Source organism: Ruditapes philippinarum, unplaced genomic scaffold, assembly GCF_026571515.1.
Source record: "Ruditapes philippinarum isolate M1 unplaced genomic scaffold, ASM2657151v2 ctg1978_1_1_1_1, whole genome shotgun sequence".
In the NCBI taxonomy this organism is placed as follows: domain Eukaryota; kingdom Metazoa; phylum Mollusca; class Bivalvia; order Venerida; family Veneridae; genus Ruditapes; species Ruditapes philippinarum.
In genome coordinates, this window is record NW_026859498.1 from 39,280 (window position 1) to 67,044 (window position 27,765).

At 34.4% G+C, this 27,765-nt stretch overlaps 2 protein-coding genes across 2 annotated transcripts; one reads left to right on the forward strand and one right to left on the reverse strand.

Moving 5' to 3' along the window:
- Positions 1-9,361: 9,361 nt before the first annotated feature.
- On the reverse strand, positions 9,362-24,392 carry LOC132756712 (uncharacterized; the record flags this gene model as incomplete). Its single annotated transcript, XM_060747841.1, has 8 exons — positions 9,362-9,711; positions 10,167-10,320; positions 14,168-14,242; positions 15,949-16,116; positions 20,035-20,184; positions 22,396-22,429; positions 23,171-23,370; positions 23,858-24,392. Coding segments are annotated over 8 exons (1,338 nt in total), but the record flags the coding sequence as incomplete, so codon positions are not given.
- A 9-nt stretch (positions 24,393-24,401) lies between these two features.
- Positions 24,402-24,830, forward strand: LOC132756713 (basic proline-rich protein-like; the record flags this gene model as incomplete). The annotated part of the gene is made up of 1 exon (XM_060747842.1): positions 24,402-24,830. A coding segment is annotated over one exon (429 nt), but the record flags the coding sequence as incomplete, so codon positions are not given.
- Between the last annotated feature and the right edge of the window lie 2,935 nt (positions 24,831-27,765).

The window sequence follows — 27,765 nt, forward strand, 5'->3', positions numbered from 1 at the left end:
TTGGAATGGATAAAGGTCATTTTATAATCAAAGGGCTGCATGCTCTGTGGTATTTTCTGATCTTTCCTGTATAAGTTTATTTTTATATACTATTATTCATCTTACGCAGCGACTGCGTTTAACAGTTTGTGATTGATACATATGGAATTTTGCATATCTAGAGTTGCATCAAAAATCATTTTTCATTTTTTTATTACAGCCACACTTTATCCTTTGATATCGTGGCTACTTCCTTAAAAAAGACACTTCAAAAAAATGTTGCCTCGACATGGATTTTAACCTTAGGCCTCTCACACCCTAAACGAGCGCGCTACCTCTGCACCACAGTGAAGTAATACGTATGTAGCGTGAATAAAAACAAATATATTGTAATTCTAAAATTGAGAATTTTCATTTCGTATTTGTAATCCTTATTAATTTCGAGGTATTTTGTTCACGAAACACCGATGAAAATAATTTAGCGAAAATCTTCTCGCCAAAACAGTCCGACATGTATATATTCCATTACTCGACAGTCAGATTTATTTGTGTACTACGCTCTGGAGTATTCGGTAATCGACATAGCTAAAAATAGCATTTTCATTGATTAAGCTTTACGGAAATAGTCGAACATTTTTCATTGGGTAAAAAAGATATTCATCCGCGAAATTTGTGATTGTAACCTCATATTTCTATTGACTAATGTAAACTTTAAATGCACTGTAATTCGTTTAATGCCTACATTAAAAATTATTCTTTCTTTTAAATTGCTGGTTTTAAGCAGTTTTGAGTGAGAACTACTTTGCGTTGTTAGGTCTGTGAGGAAATTTTGTGTTAGACCGTGGATGTTAGCTATGTATTTACTGATCATGCGATCAGAAAATACAAAAAAAAAAAACTAAATAGCATTACTTCAGACAATGTGTAATTAGTGCAAATGTAAAAGTTAATTAAGCGGTTATAAATCACACTTTTATATGAGATAAATGCATTTGCTATATGTATAAACCGGTGTTTTTTTAGATCACAATGTACTGTAGATCTATATGGCTGTCTTAAATCGGTACTGGTGTAACTCTCCAGGAACGATTGTTAGGAAACTACCCGCCTACATGACTGAAATACTGTTGGGAAAGGCGTAAAATGAAACAAACAAAAACAAACTGAACAACTGGCACATTCTTTTGCGAAAGTTTCTTTTTTGGTTCAGTATATATATAGTACGGACTTCTATTATTCAATAATGTGAATATATAAAATAGAAGAACACATTTGTAAACTTATGATGCTTAATTTCAGAACTGGTCAGTGGCAGGAATCGCTTGTCTTAAATAAGAACTGCCCATTCAAGTCGAATTCCGACTACCTGTATTATAAAATCTTATTTCTTGCTTCTATACGTACTGTGTTAGGACAGGTACCCCTGTATCAAAAACATTGAATAAGAGGGTACCTGTGATATAAAAAGAATCAATAGCAAAGAGGTGGCCTGTTTCGCTGCAAAACCGAAAGTAGGGTGATTTTATTAATTTTACATTTATTTTTGGCTAATAACTGCTATTTTCCTGAATATTATGTACATTTGTATGAGTAGTATCTATCTAAAGTTTATTTCTTTGAATACTTTTTTCATGAAGCTTTAATCTGTTCAGATGATACTACATAACTTTGCGTGCGGTTCTGGCATTGTCTCTGGGACCACCAGTAACTGCTTTATAGTGCCGTAAAGGAGAAGCTCTAAATTTACGAAAAAGCCATTGTTCAGAGATGTCAGTGCATCGAGTCGCCGTCAATGAGCTGCAAAACATAGGGGATGCGCTGGGTGTAAAAGTTTCACGGTGGAAAATATACGTCAATTTATGCGTTTTCTTGCCTCTATACGATTTGTCACCGGTTTCTATACATACATGTACACAGTGAGTGTTTTAGAAAAGTTGACATAGATCACAAAATTTTACATTTTTACAGAAATAAGCATTGATTTTTTATTTTTACCATTTTCACGGATCATTCCATATAGTTACATGTATATAATTTTGTTTGCCTAGTCAAACATATACAATCCAATAGCATGTTATGCATAAACATGCGTACTGATGTAAAATCATGAAGCTTCTATCTGTAATTATTCAGAGCGTAAAGTGAAAAACTTATTTATCACACACCCGTGCCGATTTTGCGACTCTGTAAATATGGTATTGCACGGCCATGCATATATTTTGACGTGACGTCATTAGCGTTATACAAACATAGTGTAAAGACACGCTGAATGTTAGCGTTATACTATAGGCGCGTCAATGAAAATGACTCTTGTTTCACTTTAAATGGTCTTTATTTTGGGTATGTGATAAATATAATATTAAATTCGTGTAAGTTCAATACTGAATCAATTGAACTCGCCAGAGGCTCGCATAATATAATTTTATTCAACTCGTGCAATAAATTCAGTATCGAACTTACACTCATTCAATATCCTCTATATTTTGTTTCATTTAGATAATTATATACACAACTAAGATTGTTTTTTGATATACATGACCCTCATTCTACAGATATTTGTGGCAATATTAAGAATTGAGTTTTTTTTAAATGTACTTAATAAAGTGTAAATATTTCCCGGGCTACGGGTGATATACAAATATGATACTAGAAATGTAGCGCTGTTTTATTGCACAGGTCAATATCTTTTTTTTTTATTATATAGAAATCGAACTAAATGTGTCTTACTATGGGCTTTCTATTAAAGTCTATTCAAAATATACACTGCATACATTATATAATCTATATACAAAAATGCATTAATATATAGAAAGCAATAAACTGTTGACCATTGTGTCATATATGTAAGAAAGTAACCAAGTGTCTTAAATTGCAGTGAGCCAGTTCATTTAATGAACCGTCAATATGTGGTTATTTTTTCTATGCATACAATTCTTCAACAACAGTCTAATCATGATTTTTTAAAAATCATTCTACTTCAAAGATTTGTTTTGCTTTTATTGTTTTAATACATGATTTTCAATATAAATTTACTATCATGAAAATGATTATTTCAGTCATTTTGCATAAAAGATAGATTGCTGAAATGTTGCTGTTGTCGATAAAATAATATGTAACAGAAATGAATGACGTGTTTTCACTTTCTCTAGGATATGAATATTTCTGAAGAAAGAACTTTTGTTCTTTTTTAATATTTTTTCAATGTGTGACATGTTGACTTTGATGACAATAATATTATTCTATGTCATTATAACACATATTTTTGAAGCTGTTTTAACCATTGTTGATTAGTACTATATAGTTGAGAACAGTACTGAATTATATTGAACGAATACATAGCTGCCAAAAACAGTATTGGACGAGTCAAACATTGTTGAGTACAATACTGAATTATATTGAACGAATACATAGCTGTAAAAACAGTATTGAACGAGTCGTACATTGTTGAGTACAATACTGAATTATATTGAACGAATACATAGCTGTCAAAAACAGTATTGGACGAGTCGTTCATTGTTGAGTACAATATTGTACTATATTGAAGGAATACATAGCTGTCAAAAACAGTATTGGACGATTCGTACATTGTTGAGTACAATACTGTACTATATTGAACGAATACATAGCTGTCAAAAATAGTATTGGACGAGTCGTACATTGTTGAGTTCAATACTGTACTATATTGAACTAATATATAGCTGTCAAAGACAGTATTGGACGAGTCGTACATTGTTGAGTACAATACTGTATTATATTGAACGAATACATAGCTGTCAAAGATTGTATTGGACGAGTATAGTTTTATAAAGGTTTTGTAGCTGTATAGTAGTGCATTAGAATCAGCATGGTTCTTAACCATGTTAAATGACCTCTTTCTTTCACACCACAATTTTAACATTTTGACAAAACTTTGTTATTTCAATAACAAAAAGGATGTGATATGCATTTTGGACACTTGAAAAAATAAAAACGAGGATGGTTTGCGATATGGGTTTGATACAAACCTTTTGGACTTTGGAAATGAGAACGAGGCTATATGAGGTTTGATATAAGTTTTATAAAGAACTTGTCTAGCGCGCGTTTTTCAGTCGTCACACCTTTACTGGCTTGAACAAGTCGATGACCGGTCTATTTTATTTTCATCTTACAAAACAGAGACTTCGCTCCTTTATTTAAAAAAATGAGATCATGTCTAATACATAATGTACCATAGATTTGACGTTCCTTTTCCTTTTTTAAACTATAACATACTTTTATAGGCATTCAAAATGAACGAGTGTATTCTTTTAGAATGTATCTTAGCCAGTATCCATTGATTTCAGAATAAACAAGAACCGGTTGAACCGGGTTATGCTCTACCCAATGAGACCTATCTACCTACAAAGTTTCATGTTGATATCTCTTATAATTTTAGAGTAATGTCCCGGACAAAGTTCAAAGTGTCAAAATGAACAAAGGGCAATAACTCCAAAAGTAGGGAAGATAGAGTTACGATACTTGTGCACTGCAAACCTACTCAATGAGATATATCTATCTGCAAAGTTTCATGTTGATAGCACTCATAGTTTTAGAGTTATGTCCCGGACAAAGTTCAAAGTGTACAAATAAACAAAGGGCAATAATTCAAGTATTAGGCAAGGCAGAGTTACGGTTCTCGTGCACTTCACACCTACTCAATGAGATTTATCTACCTACAAAGTTTCATGTTGATACAAAGTTATGTCCCGGACAAGAAAATCGGACGGACGGACGGACGTGCCAACAATCGGGGTCTATGTGCGTTTTCTTTGATCTTTATGTGGCATTTTACCCTTACACCAGTAAAAATACCACATAAACCAGTCGGTTTATGGGATTTCTTTCTTTTTTAACTAAAATCACGGACGGAATGATGCTCATACACCATTGGATGTAGGCCTGGACAGACGGACGGACAGACAAGGCGGCGACTATATGCTCCCCCGAATCTTTCGAGGAGCATAACAAAATACTCGTATATTATCCGTTGTCTTTTCGGTCCTTTGCTACGGCATAATTTCTTATAACTGAGCTCATAAATTTATCATGAAACGTGACAGATGTATGATTATGTTGTTTTGTAGCCACGGCAAACATTATACCATTACTTTATCATAAATGAGCGTCATTTCGGTAGGTAGTTGGTAGATAGATATTCGAATTACCAACTACCTAATAGCTGATGGTTGGTTATTCGTAATTCCCAACTATTTAACAGGTGGTAGAACGGTAATATAATACATTATCACCGGAATGAAATGTAAGAACATATATATTTTTAAACAGAATTAAGAATCAGATGTTCGAATTTACAACTAACTTCAGTATGTAGTTGATTCGCGCGAATAACCAACTGTGTCCTCTGGTCGACGTAATGAGACGGGTGATACAGTTTGGTAGAATTCATCTGTATTGTCAATGTATATTGTTTGAAATACATGTAATGTTCGGACAACCATCTACGTTCTGATTGGTAGTTGGAGATTCACGAGAATAACCAGCTGAGTCCCCTGGCCAATTTACGGTGAATGGGGGTGTTACCATATTATAGAAAACACATATCTTGTTATTTAACCGTAATATTTGTTTCAGAAAAATATGTTCTGTTTTCAGAGAAATCTATGCAATATCCGAATTACCAACTACCTTGAAGAAGGAAGTTTGGTATTCTCGCGAATAACCAACCGAATTCCCTGGTGGACATAGGGTTACGTGGTATTTCAATGTTGTAGAACACATCTATCTTGCTTTATGTCCGTTATATTTATTCCGGAGAAAATTCTGTTTTGAGGGTAAACTCAGCAATGTTCGAATTACTAACTATACATACCTGCTGGTTGGTAGTTTGGTATTCGCGCGAATAACCAACGAAGTCTTATGGTAGATATTTTACCTTTAATTTACATATAATTTTCAAAACTTTTATGAAAATTAGCATGAGTCTGGATGTATGATGCTTTAACAAATTCTTGTCACCTTATTAACGCAAACCGAATATTTTTAACAAGTGTAACTTGATTTAATAGATTTGTCTCAAACCATCATGTATCATTAACAACCATGCAAGTAATTGTTTCAGCTTACTTACTGTCAATATAAGAATTTCGGTTCTATTTAACGGAACATGGCTTTTATCTAATATGATTCATTTTTATTGCTTGTCAACAGTCTTACTTATTTTTTGTTACTACTCGTTTGTATAAAGTTCTTTATCATAACCCCCCGGGCAAGGATTTGAATATCAGCCGTTGCAAAACACTTTAGACCTTACCGCTATATCAACTATTGAGGTGTGAAAATTCAATAGCATAATTACTCAATTTCCTGGCCATTAATGTGATAATGTATAAAGGGACTTCCAAAATTGTTAAAAATCAGAGCGGGCGCTGTGGTGCAGTGGTAACACTGTCTGACTACAAGTCCAGGGGTTGCGAGTTCGATCCCCCGCTACTCCACTAAAATTACTGACAATCTTTCAAGACTCTTGTAATAGGACACTACTTCAATTACTTGACAACACAGACATTTCTCAACACCGAACACACACAAGCACAACCTACTGACCTGACCCAAAAAAACACAACACACCGACTCCCAGAACAACTGACCGAACAAACACAAAACAAACGACCGACTCAACAGCACAGGACAAAAACACCTGCCACACAAATCAACATCGGCCGGACACACAAAACACACTATACGACACTGACCACAAACACAGGACTAACTCGACACCACAAACACACACTAAAAACTTCTCAGATCCACTGACCGGAAAACAAAACAGCAACCACCCACTCAGACACCTTTACCGACCCACACACACAGACTCAAACCGACCGACCACACAAACAACTAACAAACTGGCCGGGCCAACAACAACACTCAATACCGACCGGACAAACACAGAACCCCTACTGACCCGACTACAAACACAGCCCCAACTAACCTCAGACAAACCAGACCGGACCCCACACAAAAACTCTTGACCTGACCTCACACAAAACACACTATCAGACACTGACCGACCACACAGCCACACTCAACACCGACCGGGCAACCCCAAACAACTAACCGGACTAAACCACACAGGACAACTACTAGACACTGAATGGCCAAAAAAAGCACACTACTCAGACACTGACCGGACACACACAGCACACTTCTCAGACACTGACCGGACACACACAGCACACTAGTCGCACATTAGCATGACTTACACAGCACACTGCTCACATACTGACAGGACACTACACAGGAAACTTCACAGCTTCACCGCACACGACTCACACACTGACAGCACACAACAAAAAGATTGACCTGACACACACACACAGCGAACTACTCAGACACACTGACCTGACTCACACAGACACTAAACAGCAGCACACTACTTAAACAGGACATCACTCACACACAGGACACTACTCACACACTGACCTGACTCAAAGGACTACAGGACACAACAACAACAACTGACACACACAGGACACAATTCACTGTTCTGACATTTCTCACACATTGACCTGACACACAGGACACTACACACATCACAAATTGACCCAATACAACGAAAACACTCACAGGACACTAATCACACACTGACCTGACTCACAGAGAACACTTATCACACACTGATCTGACAGATAGAGGACACTACGAACATACTGACCTTACACACGTTTTTTATAATACCTAAGACATTTATTAAATATATCCCTATTAATAAGCAAAGGATCAACAATAAAACCGTAAATTTAAGCATAAAAATGGTTGATAAGGCAATAGAAATTTAACCAAAAGAAGAAGAACACGTTGGCCTTGCTTTACTATATAAAAGGCGTCTATTAAAGTTTTTGAAGCAAGAACAATGTCTGCACTGCCCTATTCCAATCATCTTAAATGAAAAAAGAAAGAAAAATAAACATGGTTTTCTAGTTTCTAAAGGTAAACAAATGGAAAGACTGAAATCAGTTCCCCTATCATTAAAGTGTTTTTCGAATATCTCGTCCAACATTTTTGTTAATCTCTAAATATTATAACTTTTGTTTTTACCTTATTCAAACGTATTGATTTATCAAAATGGTTATTAAAAATTTAACTTTTTATGTTAATCATTGTCACTTTAGTTCTTATTATTGATTATAATATTTATTAACTTATTTTGTACATCATACTTCTACCGGAAGTGTAATTTACGATAATTTAAGCAACAGTCTTAATTGTGTAGACGCTTTAAAAAAATCGGACTTTCCGCATATGAAAAAATTCTTTTTCGAAGTAAAATTGAATATTTATATAACCCAACTGTAGGTGATCAATTCATAGGTACGTTGTTTATGAATACGCGTCCGAAAACAGCAGGTAGCTTTTAAATTTTTAGTTACAGTTATCACAGTTATTTAACAGAAGAATTGGCAATTTTGGGTTATTATTTTATTGTTGTTTTTGGTTGTTGTTGTTTCTTGGTTGTTGTTTTTGTTGTTGTTTTTTTTTGTCGATGTCGCACCGAATCTTAAATCATACAGCAATTTCCCATCTTTACTGTTGTAGAAATGCATGAGATGCCCTTCTCTGTATTATTTTAATGACGATCGACAAGATTCGAATCCACACCGATGAGTGGTTTGAACTTGATGACTTTTACTACACTTCCAAGAACTCCATCACTTCACAATTTTGAAAAGAACCCTAAGATTTTATTGGCGATAGGGATATTTTTCATATAATTTGTTACACTGCACGCTTTATAACAATGTCTTAAATAGTTTCAAATAAACACTATTGTATGACAAATCATTTCAGATAATTTTTGACCGGTAAAGATCAGCTGGGAATATACAGTGTATAAATTAAAAACAACACTGAGTTACAGATTTTTCTATGAATTTATTCAATATTAAATGTGTTATATCATAAATGTATACAAAGTACGTAAGAGGGTGTAAGTAATAATATATTACTATGGTGATATTATATAACAAATTAAATATACCACTCATTCATGAAACGAAAAACACTCAGTTTCCAACCACGTGATTAATCTGTTGTAAATGCACACATGAGAAAAATATGTATATATATTAGCCCTCCCTACAAATCTAGAAATATTATCATCAAATTAATTCTTTCTTAAAGTGATTGGTGTTTTTTTTCTTTTTATCAAATGAAGCTCAAACTTTAAGCATTTGACTGACTTCTTTTGGTACAGCTTCCTCGGTTTCTTGTTACCATTGCACGAAAACGAAAAGTCTATAATATTAATTCTTACTTCAATGTATGTGTGCACTGTACCGAAACTTCACGGTCTTTGATCTCCACGTAACAACATTTTGTTTAATTTGTATAAACCATAGTTCTCTCAACAACAAAAATGCATACTTAATAAAATTCATTTGTTCTGCTGTATCTATTTATAGGCCAGCAACAATTGGGGTTGGCATTAAATATTTACCTATCTAATATGTATTTACTCCCTTGGGCATTTTGAAGACTTTAAAAAAACAAAAACAAATAAAATAGTAAACTTTTCCACGTGACAAATTAGAACATACAAAACAATCATAATTATTTTGAACAACAGTGCGTGCTTTCCTGGTGCTTTGATATTTCTGCAGAAGAAAACATAGTCATTTTTTGCGATGTCTTTGACGTAATTGTCACCACGTGCGCTGTCCTCCCTCGTACAATTATATTCCCCTTCCGGTTGAACTGAAATAAAAAGATACAAGTATGCATTTATGGACTTGTGTTTTTTTTAGATGTGAGTTTGTACCAGGCAAAGCCAAGTACAGAAATGTAAAACACAACAAAAAACAACAACAACTGTGCAATCATTTTCAAATACAGAATAAAACATTCCCTATAAATATCCTGCTGCTGTTATGAGAAGAAAGTTTAGCGAGAATTTCGCGTAACAATCACCCATTTTAATCGAAAATTTACATTTCTTTTTATAGTAGATTTCTTTAAGCGTGATTTTAACAACATACAAACAATTATCATATATACAACAAAACAACAACAACAGAAACAAAAACCAGACAAATAAATAAATAAACAAACAAACAAAACAAAACAAAACAAAAAAACACACACACATTATGACAAAACATTATTGAAAACATATGCATCATAAAACTTTTATCAGAACACAAAATATTTACCTGCTCAAATTGTCTTGTCGTGCACCAGAAATATTTGTAAGTGTTTTTATAATTGCAGGTAAATTTGACGGGTCTTGAAGATCTTCCATGTGTAGAACTACCAGATCTGGTCCCCCGTTTGTCCCCGTGTTACCTGAACCACGCCCTTGATTTACTGAATGAGAAAATATACAGTTCAAATGGTTTGTCCTACTGTATAAAGGAAATCAAGAATGTTTATTAAAACTCATTTTGTAAATTGATTTGCATAAAAAAGATAAATACATCTAAATAGATCAATTTTTAAAAAAATGGCGCAACAAGTCTTGAATCAGCTAGATATACCTGTATCTTCACTGGGTTTTATATTTATTAAGACAGACTATTTGGCATATTTTCTACTCAGCCATTTCAAAATATGTACATTAAGACCTCAATTTGAAATTAGCCTGAAAAAGTTTCTTGCTTGAGTCCTCTATGAATTAGTTGGAACCAACATGTAAATATAGTCCCAACACTCGACACGATATCTGCCTCACTAAGTAGGTTAGACAAACGTACCTACACACGTCATGAAATCTACCTCACCAAGTAACTAAGACAAACGCACCTACATATGACATAATATCTACCTAACTAATTTACTTAGACAAACGTACCTACAGTTGACATGATATCTACCTCCCTAAGTTACATAGACAAACTTAAATACACTCCACATGATATCTACCTACCTAAGTTACTTAGACAAACGTACATACACTCGACATGATATCTACCTCACTAAGTAGGTTAGACAAACGTTCCTACACTCGACATGATATCTACCTCCCTAAGTTACGGTACTTAGACAAACGTACATACACTCGGCATGATATCTACCTAACTAAGTTACTTAGACAAACTTACCTACACTCGACATGATATCTACCTCTATATAAGTAGGTTAGACCTAACGTACCTACACACAACATGATAACTACCTCAATAAGTAGGTTAGACAAACGTACCTTCACTCGACATGATATCTACCTCAATAAGTAGGTTAGACCTAACGTACCTACACACAACATGATAACTACCTCAATAAGTAGGTTAGACAAACCTACCTACACACTTTATGATATTTACCTCAATAAGTAGGTTAGACAAACGTACCTACACACTACATGATATCTACCTCATTAAGTAGGTTAGACAAACGTACCTACACACTTCATGATATTTACCTCAATAAGTAGGTTTGACAAACGTACCTACACACTACATGATATCTACCTCATTAAGTAGGTTAGACAAACGTACCTACACACTTCATGATATTTACCTCAATAAGTAGGTTAGACAAACGTACCTACACACTACATGATATCTACCTCAATAAGTAGGTTAGACAAACGTACCTACACACTACATGATATCTACCTCAATTAGTTACTTACACAAACGTACATACACTCGACATGATATCTGCCTCAATTAGTTACTAACACAAACGTACCTACACTCGACATGATATCTACCTCAATTAGTTACCAACACAAACGTACATACACTCGACATGATATCTACCTCAATTAGTTACTAACACAAACGTACATACACTCGACATGATATCTACCTCAATTAGATACTAACACAAACGTACCTACACTCGACATGATATCTACCTCAATTAGTTACTAACACAAACGTACATACACTCGACATGATATCTACTTCAAGTAGTTACTAACACAAACGTACCTACACTCGACATGATATCTACCTCAATTACTTACTAACACAAACGTACATACACTCGACATGATATCTACCTCAATTACTTACTAACACAAACGTACACACACACTACATAATATCTACCTCAATTACTTACTAACACAAATGTACACACACTCGACATGATATCTACCTCACTATGTAATGCCCCGGTCACATATTCACGGATAATGCCACGGAAGAGCTACGGTCTAATCGTTCACGGATTACTACGGAAATGTGAAATTTCGTAGTCCGCTACGGTTCAAGTACGGACACACAACGGTATGAGCACGGAGTCCGACGGATTTACCACCAAAAACCCCCGGCGGACACAGATTGTTACGACCGACACGGTTTGATACGGAGCGACACGAATCAGGACGGACCCTACGGAATACACTACGGTCTCTACGGTATAAGCACGGGTTATACGAATAAGCCGGTCTGATACGGAGAAGAACTATTGATACGGAGAAGAAAGAATTGCCACGGATCTATACGGACCTAATACATCCGTTCCACAAACTCTTGCTTGTAATTTTTTAAAAATGCCTCAAAAGAAAAGAACAATAGAAAACGAATTGCAGAGTTCAATGATTTTGGCGGAGAGGACTCGGCCTGAATCGCGTCCCAACCCCTGAGACACATCAGGCCGATTTAAAGTGAATTTCTTAAAGGACGCTGGTCCTCAAACAAGTTCGACCATGAGAGCCTCATTACTAAACTTGAGCGGTCTTCGTAAAAGCCCATCTCTAGTCCACCATCCTCGTCTGTCTTCTCTTACCTGATTAGATATGGACTAGTAATCATTAATGAAAAATGTTGATCAAAACTGCTTCTCTTTAAATTTTAAGATTTGCTGTGTGTCATTTTAACAATACATTAATTATCGTGATGTTTTATTTTTTAAAAATATGTAAAAAGCTTTTTAATTAATCTATTATCACTCAAGGGGCCAGCCTCCGAGGCTTATGAGACACCTCGTTTTATGTACATATTTACTCCAATTTCACGATCCAATTTTGTAAAATATGTAACATTAATGTAATTTCTATTACTTATGGAAATTGTAGTACGACCATAATAATATAAATTTACTTCTATGTATGTCATCAAGCAGCTCGACCACTGCCTCCGCATCTGAGCCATTTTCAATATAAAGTTGCAGCCAGTAAATGGCAATTATCATTTTTAAATGTTTCCGCAAATATGTCTGTTTTTAACAAGAGGGTAGTAATTTATTACCCTTATGGTGGCATATTTCTGCCAGCGCAGATTAACCATATAACTAACTAGTTAATTAAGAGGTTAACTAGTTACTAACTAGTTAACCCTCTTAATAAACTAGTTAGTTATCAGGTTAACTAGTTTACGTAACTAGTTAATCTCTTAATTAACTAGTTAATAAACATAACTAGTTAACCTCTTAATTAACTAGTTAGTTATCAGGTTAACTAGTTACGTTAACTAGTTAATCTCTTAATTAACTCAGTTATTTATCATGTTTAATTAGTTACGTATCTAGTAAACATCTTCATTAACTAGTTAGATATCAGGTTAACTAGTTACATAACTAGTTAACCTCTTAATTAACTAGTTAGTTTTCAGGTTAACTAGTTACGTAAACTAGTTAACCTCTTAATTAACTAGTTAGTTATCAGGTTATCTGATGGCAGAAATATGCCACCATATACCCTTGAAAAAAGTACATGGATACTTAATTCATTCGTACTAAAACAGTGGTGGACCGTACCATTCCGTACCGTTTCGTGTTGCAACGCAATAAACCGTATAAGACCGTGCTAATCCTTGCCTCTCCCGTAGTACAACGTATTACGATCCGTGGCTTTCCGTGAAAATGCCGTATAATCCGTATTAAAACCGTAGCTTATACGTAGGGTAACCGTACAAATACGTAGTTCTCCGTACAAAACCGTGGAAATCCTTGACAAGTTTGTGGACTACGAATCAGTACGGACTAGTACGGTTTTCGTACGGACCAGTACGTATCAGTACGGATTAATACGGACTAGTAGGATACGCTACGGTTGATTTTTCCGTAGCAAATTTTTGTGCATGTTCAAAAATTGTCAAGGATCGCTAACGATATACAAGGACTACTACGATTGATTACGGTTACAATACGGAGAGCTACTGACCAGTACGGGTAGCTACGGACGATGCCGGAATTAATCCGTGGCTCTTCCGTGGGCGTATTCCGTGAATATGTGACCGGGGTATAAGTTAGACAAACGTACCAGTTACTTGTGAAGTCTGTGACGTGACGCTATTAAAACCTTGAGTCGTAGGCGGCGGTAATATGTTACTCTGCCCTGAAATAAAAATGTTTTCAGTAAGTTTAAGATGTGGCATGTCTATTCATACCAGCATATCGTTTAAAAACTACAAACAAGCAGTAAAATAACAATAGAAGCTGAAAATAAAAACATACCTCCAAAGATAGTTTAACTGTTATTGCAGCTTATTTTAAGTGCATGTATTGTTTCGATTTATTAAATACATGTATACATGTATATTAAAACGCAACAAATTGCTTCGTCTTTGGCAAAAATATGCGCTTATATTTTTAATAGTTTGCACAGCTGTAGCAAAAAAGCTAAACATTTGATCTAGAAATTTCAAAATGGTGGCTATTTTCAAAATGGCCGTTATTTACAAAATGGTCTAAATCACTAGGGTAGTCGGAGCTACTCGTCTATTATTAACAGAAGATTAACAAGAAATTGGCCGAAAAGTTCCGGATGCCTATAAAGAAATGAGAACGATGACACCTGGATATTAACCGTGTTCCTATCAATACATGCTGCGTTTTAACAGTGATTAAAATTTTGAAGATGAGTTTGAATTTTGTATTGATGAGAAGATTATCTTTTGACACAGGGTAGAACCTTTTCGAGGCAGCCATCTTAAACTTCGCCCTTTATACGTGAGAATGGAACACTTTCCCACTGAGGGCATTTATGATAATTGTAACCCAATACTTAAAAGTCCAAATCTTAAAGATATTGTTATAAGCAGACCGACAAAAAGACAGATTGGCAAGCGCAATAACAATATGTACCCAACCGGGCCAACCCCAATCCAATTTACCGCTCCCTCTCCAATATCAATAATTTTGGGTTTTACAAGCATGTTTGTATAAAGTAATTCCGGTTATTTCCAATATTAGTTATAAAATTTTAATAAAAGAACCACCTGTAAAGGTTATATTGTAAACTCTTTCAAGAGTGATTTACATTATTAATGTGCAAGAGCGACTATGCGAAAAACTGAACAAAACACGAAAAACTGTCATAACTTTTCGTTATTCATCTCCGGTAAAGTCAAATGCGCATTGTACAAATACCTTTTTGTATGAAAAATGGATAATGTTAAAAAATATATAGATAAATGCATAATGGTGTCATATAAGAACTCGTCAATAATTTTTTCAGATGATGCAGTTGATCTAAGTGTACGAGCAGCTTGTGTTAATTAAGCCAATGTGTCGATAATGGCAATTATGCGAATTAAATGACAAATTAATAATGAATGAAATCTTCTATGCATGCAGGTTCCTCAAAAAAACCGGCGTCAACAAATTCTTATACATGACTTTTGCTGTTATAGTCTGTCTTTAAAAATATTTGACATTTTATTTTTCAAATATGGCAGCTTGATGTGAAAGAATTAATCTAACTGGCTGTCGATGATGTTTTCTTTTAGGAAAAGAATAATTAACTCAATGAATTTCCAAAGTGGCAAGCGGTAAAATATTTTTCGTTTCAAATATGGCAGATTATTTTGTTGTTAAGAATTAATTTTATATATTTGCTATCGAGGCTGTTTTTAACAGCAAAAGAAAATTTAACTCAAAAAATTCAAAAAAAAAAAAATAATAATAATAAAAATAAAAAACTATGGTGGCAAAATTGTGCCATGTGTGAAAATATGCCAAACGGTAAGATATGTTTTCATATATTCATATATTAAACAAAAGAATTTGTTGACGCTTAATATATTAGTACTGAGACAATACCGTTTCTAAAACCTGTCATTTCACCACCTGTACCCGAACCACGTGATGATTGCATGGAAAATGGATCAATGTTAATGCCGAGGTCCCTTAGTGACATACCGCTTGGTAGTTGCTGTGTTACTCCATTTCTAGTCACTACCGGCTGTCCACCGTCCACCGGGATTCGAACTACAGTACAATAATGGCAGGAAGCTTGATAGTTAGTAGGCAATATAAGCAATGTGCATGTTTATAATCAAAAGTCCCAACACGACCAAACTTTCTCAAAGTTATAAATGTTTGATTTTAATATTTAATTTAATACACCACAATGATTCAGCACTTTTTACTTTTAAAGTAATATGGTAAATTTGCTATTATATGGTCGAGAATGTTTGGCATATTTCGTCACTTTCCGTGTCTTAGAAAGATCAAGTGAGCGTCTATACAACAATGATCAATTCAAAATCATGTCAACAAACGCTTTGTTTTTACATTTAATTCGGAAAAAGTTATCCTGAATCAAGGGGCAGGACGTGAAGTGGTTGCACACTTGGTTCAAGCGAGCGAATTGGTTGCAAACTTGACAAAATGGCGAAAACGGCGTGATTTTTTGAAACGGATGAACGAATTTTTGCCAGGCAAGTGGGTTTCTTTGTTATTTTGAAGTTCATTAGTATGTCTATTCCATAATGCAATATATATGCCACACTCGGTTAAAGGTTTCAGCATCCTAGATTCTGTTTTGACGAAGTTATTGAAGATATAAACTGATCATGTAGATATTTTGAAATTTGACATATGACTGTTCTGGCCGGTTTTTCTCCTAATTTATTCAAATTTCGAAGTTTTAAACTGCATTTAACAATAACAAAATATGTTTCTGTCAATGCTGTACAAACGGTTTAGTTCGCAAGTCCGAATATAACGTTCAATACACAAAAATATCTTGTTCAAGCACATTTTGGTTGCAGACTTATACTTCAAGCATTTTTGGTTGCAAACTTATTCTTATTCTATTGAAATCCATAGTAAAACTTAGCAAAAGGATTGTTGAAGGTTATATATATTAACCTATTTTCAATGGCAATTATTGACATTTATGTTCTGTTACTTCTTTTTGTTCTAAATGCTATATATACTTTCTTCTTTTACAACAATTATGCACTTTATGTTTCAAATTACATGGTTCTCAGTTCAATACTATAATCATCAGTAAAAGCCTGCAAACAAAATAATAGCATATAGAAAAATATTTATTGATACTTCAATTCTAAAATATGTCATCATATGTAAAATGCAAATGAAAACTACATACAAAACAAACGTATACATGTGAGAGTACTGTTGTATTTAAGTGAATTATTTTCATCATAAACATAAGGACATGTGCACACATACGATGTTATTCGGCAAAATTTCCAAAGTTTATCAAAACCACAAGAAATTTTAATTTGTTTGTTTCGTATGTAAAGATCAGCAGTTGCTTTAGACATGTACTTAAAATGTTTTTACAAACCAAAAGTTAAAATGACGTACATGCTTGTTTACAATATTTCGGATTTGATGTACATCATATGTCCATTGGTATTCTAAAGATGATTTTGATTATTAGATCATAATATAAATGATATACGATTGGTTATTTACATTAACTGTTATGTGACAAAACTACTTAAAGTCATTGTTCGAGTTAGGGAATTTGGAACTTTTTTCGATTGGTCAATAATAAGGAACAATTTAAAGAAACATGTGAATAATGACCTTGTGTCAATGTTCATATAGTTTTTATCTACTATATAATCAAATTTATTTCAAATCTCAAAAAAGAACAATAATGAAAGCTGTTTGTTGCTATTTTTTTTCTTCTTTTCCTTTACAGTTAGTCATGCAAAGATATAAAAAAAGTCCTAAGACTTTGTAAAAAGAAAAGAGTATAAGGAGTATATTTAGCATACATTGAGGAGACCCTGTGTTAAAAATGATGCACAAGATATAAACACATAATAAATTATTTGAAAAATTAATTTAATTCCTCGCTAAAAATATGCATGCCTCATTATTGACACAAAAGTTTGCAACCAAAAATGCTTGAAGTATAAGTCTGCAACCAAAATGTGCTTGAACAAGATATTTTTGTGTATTGAACGTTATCTTCGGACTTGCGAACTAAACCATTTGTACAGCATTGACAGAAACATATTTTGTTATTGTTAAATGCAGTTTAAAACTTCCAAATTTGAATAAATTAGGAGAATAACCGGCCAGAACAGTCATTTGTCAAATTTAAAAAATCTACATGATCAGTTTATATCTTCAATAACTTCGTCAAAACAGAATCTAGGATGCTGAAACCTTTAACCGAGTGTGGCATATATATTGCATTATGGAATAGACATACTAATGAACTTCAAAATAACAAAGAAACCCACTTGCCTGGCAAAAACTCGTTCACCCGTTTCAAAAAATCACGCCGTTTTCGCCATTTTGTCAAGTTTGCAACCAATTCGCTCGCTTGAACCAAGTGTGCAACCACTTCACGTCCTGCCCCTTGCTGAATTATTCAAGTAATTTATTGATGGAATATTTTCTCTGATAAAGTATTAATGGTTCGTAAACTTTTATTGTGATTGAAAGACAAACAAACAAAAATGCGGTCGTAGCGGTGTTTTAACAAAAGCTTCTTTTATTGATAATTTAATTAGTTTGATTAGTTGCATAGCATATCGGGGATTAAATATTGTTCTTGTTTTTTTTCTGGATTAATATACATATAGCTTTATCAATACTTCTTATCACATTTGCATGAAGCTGGATTATGTTCATATCTACTACAATGTACTTTGTAGAGCGTCCGTGGCCGAATGGTTAAGGTCGTTGACTTCAAATCACTTGCTCCTCACCGCTGTGGGTTCGAATCCCGACAGGGACTTTGGATTATTTTATGTGAGGAAGCTATCCAGCTAGCTTACGGAACGTCGTTGGTCAGGTGCCAGTTCGTGCCTGAAATAATGCACGGAAGGGCACCTGTGGACTTCCTCCAACAGTATAAAAGCTGAAATGTCGCGATATGACCTATTCTGTGTCTATGTGACGTAAAACCCAAAACAAACAAAACAAACAGACAAACATGTACTTTGTATGGAGTCTAATATAATCATTATTATTCTCAACCATGTTGACCTCTTTATTTCACACCACCATTTTTTACATATGCACAGTTACCTCAATTATAATAAGAATTTGCTTTGGATTTTTGGTGTCTCAAAATGAAAACGAGGCTAGATGAAGTGCGATATGCATTTGATAAAGATATTTTGGACTATAAGAATGAAAACGAAGTTATATGGGTGTAATAAACCTTTTGGACGCTGGAGAAAAGAAAAGCAAGCTGTATAGAATGTGATAAGGCTTTGGAATCTGGAAATGAAAACGAGACTAAATTGATCAAATGAGCCGCGTCACGACAAAACCAACATAATGGGTTTGCGACCAGCATGGATCCAGACCAGCCTGCGCATCCGCGCAGTCTGATCAGGATCTTTTCTGTTCGCATACCAACTCTATTACAAGTAGAGAAACTGTTAGCGAACAGCATGGATCCTGATCAGACTGCACGGATGCGCAGGCTGGTCTGGATCCATGCTGGTCGCAAACCCATTATGTTGGTTTTGTCGTGACGCGGCTCAAATAATAATTTCTAGTGGAACATCTAATGGTGCAAACGCTGGAAGTGCTTTTTATATTTTATAATGTGTGAAATAAAAATAGATACAGTCAAAACTGTCTTAAACAGCCAGTCAAGGAATGTAGTCGTTTGGCTAGTTAAGTTAGGTGACTGCTGAATTGAGGATCAAGTATGTTATCCAAATATATCATAAAATTATATAAGATAGTGTGACTTTTCGTCGAAGGGGGGGGGGGCGTCACAAAATTGTCGTGAAGGTCACGTGACCGCTGAAAAACGGTGACCGTTTTGTACAGACTCGACTGTACATATATACATGTATCTATCGGTTCATGACCGGTCCTTAATCCTTAGAGATAGATGCAGGGAACATTTTGACTTTATGTGGATAAACATGGTGTGCAATGGAGAAAACTTACTTCGTATTGCATTGTTGAGACCACCTTGGGCTCCTCGAGTCGTTGATGAACCAAATCCTGATCGCTGTTGCCCAAATGCTCCGGCACTACTATCACCACCGGGGAGGAATCCATTTGATACAGTTGATTGAAATTCAGTTTGACGGAAAACTGTAAATTAAACGCTACATGAATAAAGTATGACAATAGCGTTCATTTAACGATTCATCTAAACATGCACTGATTTCATTTAAGTATTCGTCCGAAAAGAAGGTCAACGACTTAAAAGTGAAAATTTAATAATCTTCTCATTGGACGATTAAGTAGGACGTCATTAACAACTATGTACAGTCGCTCCAGTGTAGCTCATTTTGAGCTTCTTAAATCGTTTAAAACTATTACACTACACCAACACTATAATTACTTTTAAGCAAAATCATAGAACGAACACCACTAAAGATCAAAAACAGACTTGATATTTAACAAAAGAATAGAACGTATACCACTTAAGATCGAAGACAGACTTAATATTTAACAAAATAATAGAACGAATACCACTTTAGATCAATGACAAACTTGATATTTAACAAAATCATAGAACGAATACCAATTTAGATCAAAGACAAACTTGATATTTAACAAAATCATAGAACGAATACCTCTTTAGATCAAAGAAAAACTTTATATTTAACAAAATCATAGAACGAATACCACTTTAGATCAAAGACAAACTTGATATTTTAACAAAATCATAGAACGAATACCACTTTAGATCAAAGACAAACTTGATATTTAACAAAATAATAGAACGAATACCACTTTAGATCAAAGACAAACTTGATATTTAACAAAATCATAGAAAAATACCTCTTTAGATCAAAGACAAACTTGATATTTCACAAAATAATAGAACGAATACCACTTTAGATCAAAGACAAACTTGATATTTAACAAAATCATAGAAAAATACCTCTTTAGATCAAAGACAAACTTGATATTTAACAAAATAATAGGACGAAAACCACTTCAGATCAAAGACAAACTTGATATTTAACAAAATAATAGAACTAATACCACTTTAGATCAAAGACAAACTTGATATTTAACAAAATCATAGAAAAATACCTCTTTAGATCAAAGACAACATTGAAATTTAACAAAATAATAGGACGAATACCACTTCAGATCAAAGACAAACTTGATATTTAACAAAATAATAGAACGAATACCACTTTAGATCAAAGACAAACTTGATATTTAACAAAATCATAGAAAAATACCTCTTTAGATCAAAGACAAACTTGATATTTAACAAAATAATAGGACGAAAACCACTTCAGATCAAAGACAAACTTGATATTTAACAAAATAATAGAACGAATACCACTTTAGATCAAAGACAAACTTGATATTTAACAAAATCATAGAAAAATACCTCTTTAGATCAAAGACAAACTTGAAATTTAACAAAATAATAGGACGAATACCACTTCAGATCAAAGACAAACTTGATATTTAACAAAATAATAGAACGAATACCACTTTAGATCAAAGACAAACTTGATATTTAACAAAATCATAGAAAAATACCTCTTTAGATCAAAGACAAACTTGATATTTAACAAAATAAAGGACAAATACCACTTCAGATCAAAGACAAACTTGATATTTAACAAAATCATAGAATGAATACCACTTCAGATCAAAGACAAACTTGATATTTAACAAAATCATAGAATGAATACCACTTCAGATCAAAGACAAACTTGATATTTAACAAAATCATAGGACGAATACCACTTCAGATCAAAGACAAACTTGATATTTAACAAAATAATAGAACGAATACCACTTCAGATCAAAGACAAACTTGATATTTAACTAAATCATAGAAAAATACCTCTTTAGATCAAAGACAAACTTGATATTTATAACGAATACGACTTTAAATTAAAGACAAACTTGATATTTAACAAAATAATAGAACAAATACCACTTTAAATTAAAAAAACTTGATATTTAACAAAATACTAATAATAGAACAAATACCATTTTAAATCAAAGACAAAAGAAAAGGAAACTTTTTTTCAGACAATTCTACCTACTCAGTTTTTACATTATTCTTTTATGCTGTATAAATAAAAAGATGAAATTAATCCCAAGAGCTTTTGGAGAAATATATACTGCAGTACGTAGTTTAATAAACGTTACTTTGATCTTACGAAAATGTACATCGATGAAAAGAGAGAGCCATCAACTTTCTTAATTTTAAGTATTTCTTTAAATTAAAAAGATACGAGATATATTAATTGATAGCGTCTTTTAAAATTCACAAAAAAACAGGATTGAAATAAATCGACAGCGTTTTAAATTTGCACTGACCTTGACCCCCTCCTGATGGAAAACTTTGACCTTGCTGAAAAAAAATTCAAGGACGTAAAATAATTTTTTCTAAAAATATGATTAAGCAAATACATGAGTATATGAATTAATTTGAGTTGCTGTTTAATCAAAAGATTTTATTCAAAATACGCTCAAAGGCAGATATATGACGTCACACTTTATGTTGTAATTAAATTAAAGGCGACAATGGCGACGATTGTGACGTCAATGGACCAGATCATGTCATACCAAGGGTTATATTGAAAATAACCGTTTATATACGGTCATATAACCTACCAAGAATATTCATTACAAATTCTTTATATAGAAAACTTCCTTCATTTGAGATAAAGAAAACTGAAATTACTTAATAAAATTATAAATGATTTATATAAACGTAACAATTATCGGATGAGCGTGACGTGATAAACGTGCAGTGTTATAATGAACGTATAACAAGGTATCTTGTTCTATATCTAACTTTGCATCGAGCAGCATTCGAAGTCTTGAACCTTGGATCAGAAGAATACATGCTGTCCATACCTTTCTTACGATGTCGACAGTCTATTAACTTTTATGACCTTCATTTGCATATTCGCCAATTACATTAAGTTTTAATGACAAAGGTGTTCCACAATAAAAGAATGCTCAAATTTTAGTTAAAATGTGAATATTTTTTGACTACTTTTGTTAAACATGCCAGAATTTTCATTATAGCAATTAAATAATTTTATTCTTCAGATTTTGTCAAAATAAGTCATGGGGACACACGTACTCCAAAACGACCCCCGGTCCGAGCCTGTCGTACTGCCGACGCAACATCTGATGGTACCACCTGCATTCCTGTCACAGGGTCCTCGAACCTCATACTACCCCCGGGACCGACTCGGCCACCTTCAGTACGTCCAAACACACCGCCAATAGCCCCTGAACCACCATCAGTCCGTCCGAATGCACCTCCAACCGGTACCCCACCTTTTAATGAAAAACATAAATAACTAAAATATAATACGGTGTCCCGTTATGGTAATTGCGATACACGCATAACTCGAATCAACGAAAACACGAAATAACGATTGTGAAAAATCTTTAAACCTTAATGGTGTACGATGGTTAAGACATGAAACTCTATCGAGTTTTTACTATCGTGGTTTCGTTATTCGATTTTAAACAATCTTCATTTTGTTTTTCAGTTGTCTCGAATGATGTTTGTAGCGATGCTCCTAACGAAACCTTTTTCTTTATTTTTTTAAAGAGGACTTTTGTAGCAAACATATTCAAACGTGTTTTTTATTTCTTGTGGCATGGATATTCATTATCTGAGAATAGCTTCATATGATTTCATGTACTTGCTTATACATTTCTATCATTATTGCAAAAAGTATAAGTGTTCATTACAATTATGCATCAAAATAATCGAATAGTAAACCGTTGTAATGAAAAAGAAATGTAAGATAATTACCAGCTCCTCCAGTTGGATCTACACCCCCAAAGCCACCCGAGGCTGGGCCTCCTCCACCAAATGCTCCGCCTCCTGGAGCTGGTCCAGGGCCTGTAAATGTTCCACCGCCTCCAAATCCCGAAAATCCTCCTCCTCCCCCTCCCCCAAATGGCCCATCTGGTGTAATACCACCTCCGCCTCCGAAACCTCCGCCCCCAAATGACCCTCCTGGAGGAGTTCCACCTCCTCCAAAGCCTCCTCCACCACCAAATCCCCCACCTCCTCCACCACCAGGAACTGGACCGCCTCCGCCTCCAAATCCACCACCTCCTCCAAATCCACCACCAACACCTCCGCTAGGTGTAAGTCCACCACCACCACCAAATCCACCGCCTCCTCCGCCTCCTGGAGCCGGACCACCTCCTCCTCCAAATCCACCACCTCCTCCAAATCCACCACCACCTACACCACCAGGACCGCCTCCTCCACCGAATCCCCCGCCTCCACCTCCGTCAAGTCCCCCGCCACCCCCAAAACCTCCCCCTCCTCCACTGGCCCGCCGCCACCAAAGCCTCCACCTCCTCCACCTGGTCCACCTCCTCCCCCAAATCCAGCGCCTCCACCACCAGGACCGCCTCCTCCGCCAAATCCTCCACCTCCTCCTCCATCTGGTCCGCCACCACCCCCAAAGCCTCCACCTCCTCCACCCGGCCCGCCTCCTCCCCCAAATCCCCCACCACCGCCCCCTGGTCCTCCGGTAGGTGGTGGTCCGCCTCCACCAAATCCTGTACCAAATCCTCCACCAGGCATAGGCCCACCCCCGAAAGGCGGAAAGTCTCCGCCACCTGGTCCTACAAAACCTGGACCAAAACTTGGACCAAACTCAATCCCTCCAAATGGCATTCCTCCGAAACCCGGTCCATCGCCTATTATTGTCGGTGGTCCAAAAAAGCGAGGCCCCGGTCCTCGAAATCTTAAAGGGCCTCCAAACTGACCTATAAAAATGAATTGAATTAGAGTGTTAGAAAGATGTATCCCTGCAATTACTATCTATGGCTCAGATGAAATAAAAATGATAAAGGAATCTCTTCTGAATCACATGTCTATTTTATAATTGATACCGTGCTTGTCAGGAAAAGAATTCGGTAATAAATTGATTCAAATGAAAAGAACACGCAAATTCTGTATTCTAGACGTTTCAAACGTCTATCACTTTTTCCAGTTTAAAATATAACGCATTTGTCGCTTTAAAAAAGAGCATTTCATGCTGTACAGGTCTTAAACTCTGTGAAAGGTACGCTTTCTAGCACTGTTCACAATTTTTACAATGCTAAATGTCTTAGGTATCTATTGCTGTTCACAATTTATTACAATGCTAAATATCTTTGGTGTCTTCGATTGTTCAAAATTTATTACAATACTAAATATCTTAATGACAATTTATTGCAATGTTAAATATCTTACTATTTACCGCTGTTCACAATTTTTTACAATGTTATATATCTTTGGTATCTATCACTGTTCACAATTTGTTACAATGCTTTATCCACCACTATAAATAATGTATCTATTACGGTTCACAGTTTATTACAATGCAAAATCATTGAGCTTTTAGGATCATGGTTCACAAGAATGTTAACAAATATTACATCCTTAAGACATCTATAATGGTTCAACGTTTCTTACAATGATCAGAACAGAACAGAACAGAAACTTTATTACTTGGTTTAAGCATAAAAAGCTCATCACCATATTAAATATACAAATACAACATATAATACATAAATGACACATGGCATGAATATATATAATTACAAAATAATGGTTTATGTGATGTGAGAATGTTTAATTTGAGATACGAAATTACTTAAAAAGCATATGAATACATGTATATAATACACAAGAATGATGACACTATAGACGTATGTTTACCGTATCTGACACTGCTAGATTTTTAAGAAACTTTACATTATTCTCATCTTTTTTACAATGCTAATTAGGTATCATAGTTTGCGGTTTTAATGCCAATTCCTCAGTAATCTATCATTGTTCGCATTTTTACAAACAAAGTGTAATATGCTTTATTGTTGGCGATTTCTTAACGTAACCCTTTCCCAATGCTTTATATTTAAAGGGACTCCACTGAGGTTTGAAAATATTTATTTCGAGATTTGTTTAATGTTTACTACTTGTTGTAGTTCTGGTCCAATAACTAGTGTGCAAATCTTCCCTTAATTCTCCCACCCCAATGTTCCATAATAATCATTTTTATTGTGAAAAAGACACAAAAATGAAAAGCGTTGCAACGCTTTTCACTCAGATCCGGCTAAGAATCGCACAAAAAGAATGTTTTTCAATTTAATTCTGGGTATATTTCTTTGTCATCCATTTTTTCCGTTTTAAATGCTTCACTTGATATTTAAAGAATATCAATTTTTATGTTTTTAGACCTTTGGACATCAGTGGAGTTCCTTTAAAGTACCTTTCACATTTTGTCATTCCTTATCTTTTGACACATTTTATACAGGAAATCATAAAAAAAACTAATTTTATTTTTTCAGACTTTCACCTCCACTTAGATGATTTTTAACTAGTCATCAATTGGAAAGTGTTGCTTTGTCTGTCTTAACATACTTTTCTTTCTGTTTCAAAGACTCATTGTTTATTTCACTCTAAAAAGGAATAACACTGTCATGTTCGATGAGTAAAAGTTTTGTTAGTCGATTGGTGTACACTTACCTGAAACTGTTGCTAGAATGCTGAATATTGCTACTATAGTGCGGCTGCTATACATAGTGGTATAATCTGAAAAGTAAAAATATAGTGGTGTTAAGCCTTAGTAAATCGGTGTCTCGTTCGAATTTAAAATCAACTTAAAGTGGTATGCCTCTTGATTTATTCTAATTGTTCTGAAAATTTTAAAAATGTATTTAAAAAATAAATTAGTGTGAAGTGAACTAAGAAAGTAATTAATACATGCCAACGATACTTAAAATCCACGTAAATTAACCAAAAAAGGTCCAAAATATGCAAAGAAAGTCCTTACTGCTTATTCACGCATTAGTAATATGTTGATAAATACTGAAAAAGCAATAATTAATCATACGTAACACGTAAAATATTACTCGAGTCTTTAAACTTTTTACTATTCTTAAAATCTTTGTACATTTTTCTCAAGTTTGATTTTCTTGAAATATTTTTTCTCATCTTGGGCATTCAGCATTAAGCCTCAGAAATTGGTAAATTTATCTTTCACACGCAAAGGGCAAACGTGTGTTTATATTGTTGTAAAAATAAATTAAGTAAATGTTAGATACATAAAAGATAAATGTACTTATCATCTGAAAAAAAAAAGAGCGCTGAATGTGAAGTAGTCTTTGATAAATTAAGAAAGGATGTACACAAAGGGGTAATTGACTCCCATATATACATAATACATAATCACTGTAACTTTGCTTCACGTATTTGTAAAAGCGCAGATGGCTAAGCTATATGGCAAATGAGTAACTTTTAAGTAAATAAAAAGCTTGAAATTTTTTAGGCTAAATGGGCCTTTAATAATATTTCATTAATTTTATAAGCTTGCATGAACAAGTCTTTAGGACTTCTGATAAATTAATTGTTATCTTTTTGTCAAACATTCGGAACACCTCGCCGATTGCAAATCATCATCTCGGATGTCATACAGATTGAAAATAGTTCTACCACGTGACTTTGGAGGCAGAGGATGTACTCTTTGCATAATGTGCTACAAATGTACAAATGTATTCATTTGAAATCTGTCGAAAAGTATACTTTGGTAAAATTAGGACTAAAAATATATCTAACAATCAGAATCAATTTTATTTATTTCGTTGGTGAGTTACATCGATCGTTAAGTTTCTACAAATGCAATGGTATTTCTTACGCAACATTGCTTCTTTTTAAGC